The sequence below is a fragment of the Sminthopsis crassicaudata genome, chromosome 3 (genome assembly GCF_048593235.1).
Source record: "Sminthopsis crassicaudata isolate SCR6 chromosome 3, ASM4859323v1, whole genome shotgun sequence".
In the NCBI taxonomy this organism is placed as follows: Eukaryota; Metazoa; Chordata; class Mammalia; order Dasyuromorphia; family Dasyuridae; genus Sminthopsis; species Sminthopsis crassicaudata.
This window is the reverse complement of record NC_133619.1, coordinates 595,834,359-595,836,768: the sequence shown is the minus strand read 5'-3', so window position 1 is coordinate 595,836,768 and position 2,410 is coordinate 595,834,359. Positions and strand designations below refer to the sequence as shown.

Below are 2,410 nucleotides of genomic sequence, written 5' to 3'. Positions count from 1 at the left end.
CTTGCGCAAGGTCATGCACCCGATTTTCTGGGACACTTCCTCACGCCTGTGACCCCGTTAAGCTCGCGTAAAACCAATCTGCGTGGGAGAACTGAGAGAGGAATCGCAATGGGGGGGGGGCGGACTCTTTCTCCCCTAGGTCGGCCTAGCCCAGGCCGGAGGGTCCAATGAGCGTGTGAATGGGCGGGGCGACCCCGCCTCGCTATATAAAAAGACAGTCGCGGACTTGGTGGCTTGTCTCGGCTCCGGTCGTCTCGGCCTCGGCTCCTTTACTGACCTGCACCGCGAGCAGAGCTTTTCCGAGCTGCAGCTACAGGAGACTGCTCCGGTTGGGTCCTGCGGAGTGACGGACGGGACGGCACGGGCTTCCTTTGTCCTGGCTGGGGTCCCGCGGAGAAGTTAGGTGAAGGCAGCCGTCCCGGGGTCCGGTTCCCGGCCTGGGACAAAGTCCTCGCCCAGAGCAGTCCCAGGCTAAGCGGGGCTCTCCCTGAAGCCAGGGCTGACTCTCCAGCTATCGTTGCAGGGTCCTCTATTTCCCTCTCCCCAGCGGGTCCTCTACTTCCCTCTCCCCCGCCCCTCTCTCGTCCCTGCGCCCATGACGGATCCCCTGATGCTCCCCCTGAGCCACGGAGTTCCAGGGCTGCAGGCTCACCGCGTGGGGGTGGCAAATCTGCCCACCGGCCCCCATGTATTCCGGAGTCTACCCCCAGCTGCCGACGGCTTCCCGCACCCTTATTCTGGGGCCGGCCTTGAGAACGGGGACCTGCGCCTCCGGGCCAGCTCAGCTGTCCAGCTGGGATCCCAGCCGTCTGGACCCGGGACCCTGATGTACCCGGGTCAGCCCGGCCCCTTCTCGGGCCCCCCGCGGCAGCCGCAGCTCTCAGCCAGCCTGCATAGGCAGAAACTCCACCCGTTCTACCAGGGCCACCCTGCCGGGTGTGCCCTGGGTCCGAGCACTCCGCGGTGCTGGCCCGGACCTATGGGTCCAGACCTGGCTCCCCCCGCGCTGACCTTGAGCTGCGTGGACGCCGAGCTCATCGACGAGGAGACGCTGACTTCTCTGGAACAGGAGCTGGGGCTGGACCGCGTGCAAGAGTTGCCCGAGCTCTTCCTGGGACAGAATGAGTTCGACTGCCTCTGGGACTTTGGGGGCAAACAGCAAGCCGGAGCCGTGAGCTGCTGAGGGCCCCAGGACTTCGGTCTTTTCGAGGGTTTCCCTTGCCTGTTCCCTTGGCCAATCTAGCAGACAATCAGGTCTAGCCTAATTCCAGTCTCTTATTAGTTTATCAGCCCCTGGATCCCTTTTGACTAATTTCTGGAGTAAAGATCCAAAGGCTTGGAGGGAGGGAGTCATGTTTGGAAAGGAGCCCCCGCCAACATTAACCGTCTGTGTCTTTGAGGTTTAAAAAGGTCTGGGTTCATGATTGCAGAGAAGACTCCTTGGCATTTTCGAATGCCTGTGTGGCTCTCTAGCTGACTTTTATTTTATTAGATGGGTGGTAGGTTTTGAATCCAGATCTTCTGATTCTTTAACTCTTTCCCACTATACCAGACTTCTTGACTGTGGGGTGGGAGGAGAATTATAGATGCCTGCCTTTGCACCCTCCCCTGCTGAGCCATTAGGGCAAGGGTCTCTCCCAGATGTTTCCTTTGCAGCTTTCCAAGATTCCCTCCCATCTGACTGAAAGGATATGGAGCACTTGGCAAGGTGGATCCCTATACTTATTTTAGGGGCATGGGCAGGGTGTGCCTGGGTCACTGCCATAGTAGGATTTTTTTTCTGCAAGCCACTGGCCCTATGCTGGGACTATTTGGGGGAGGGGAGGTTCCCCAACTCATGGGTAACAGACTGGCTTAAAGTCACTGCCCTCTTTCTCTGCCTTGCAATACAAAATAAATGTTTCCTTTTGGATTTTTAGAGTCTGCTGACCTGATTTTAGGGGGATCTACTGTGAGAGCATTTGCCAATGTACCAGCTCGTATGGTTTTGAGGGGATATGGGTGAATGGGGTAGAGAAGAAGCATAAGCACAAACCAGAGCTGAGAGTGGCTGTGGGGGGATAGGGTGTGGGGTGGGCAGAATTGGGGCATCAATAGACCACTGGGGACTGCAGATGTCACCATCTTTTGAAACTGCCCTCCAGTCTTTCAGTTGAAATGGCGCAATCTCATCCAGCTTCCTTCTTGGAGAGAATGGCAGTTGTTCTCTGAGCTTGTTCTTGAAAGGTTGAGGCCCCTGAGCGTCCTGGGTTGGTCTGGCTTGGGGTGGAGTTCTGGAGAACTGCAAGGACAGCTTGCTGGTGGCTGCTGCCCCCATCTGCCCACTGTTGGTGGTGCTGTTGAAGAAGGAGCAGGGGAGGGAGCAGGCAGGCAGAGCTGTGCTATCCCACAATCCTCCCCAATAGGTCTA

General features: G+C 57.6%; 1 protein-coding gene across 1 annotated transcript; it reads left to right on the top strand.

The window, feature by feature from the left end:
• The first annotated feature begins 215 nt into the window (after positions 1-215).
• Positions 216-1,912, top strand: CITED4 (Cbp/p300 interacting transactivator with Glu/Asp rich carboxy-terminal domain 4). Its single transcript, XM_074305421.1, has one exon. It carries the CDS (start codon positions 596-598, stop codon positions 1,181-1,183), a length of 588 nt encoding a protein of 195 aa, XP_074161522.1. The 5' UTR covers positions 216-595; the 3' UTR covers positions 1,184-1,912.
• Positions 1,913-2,410: the final 498 nt, after the last annotated feature.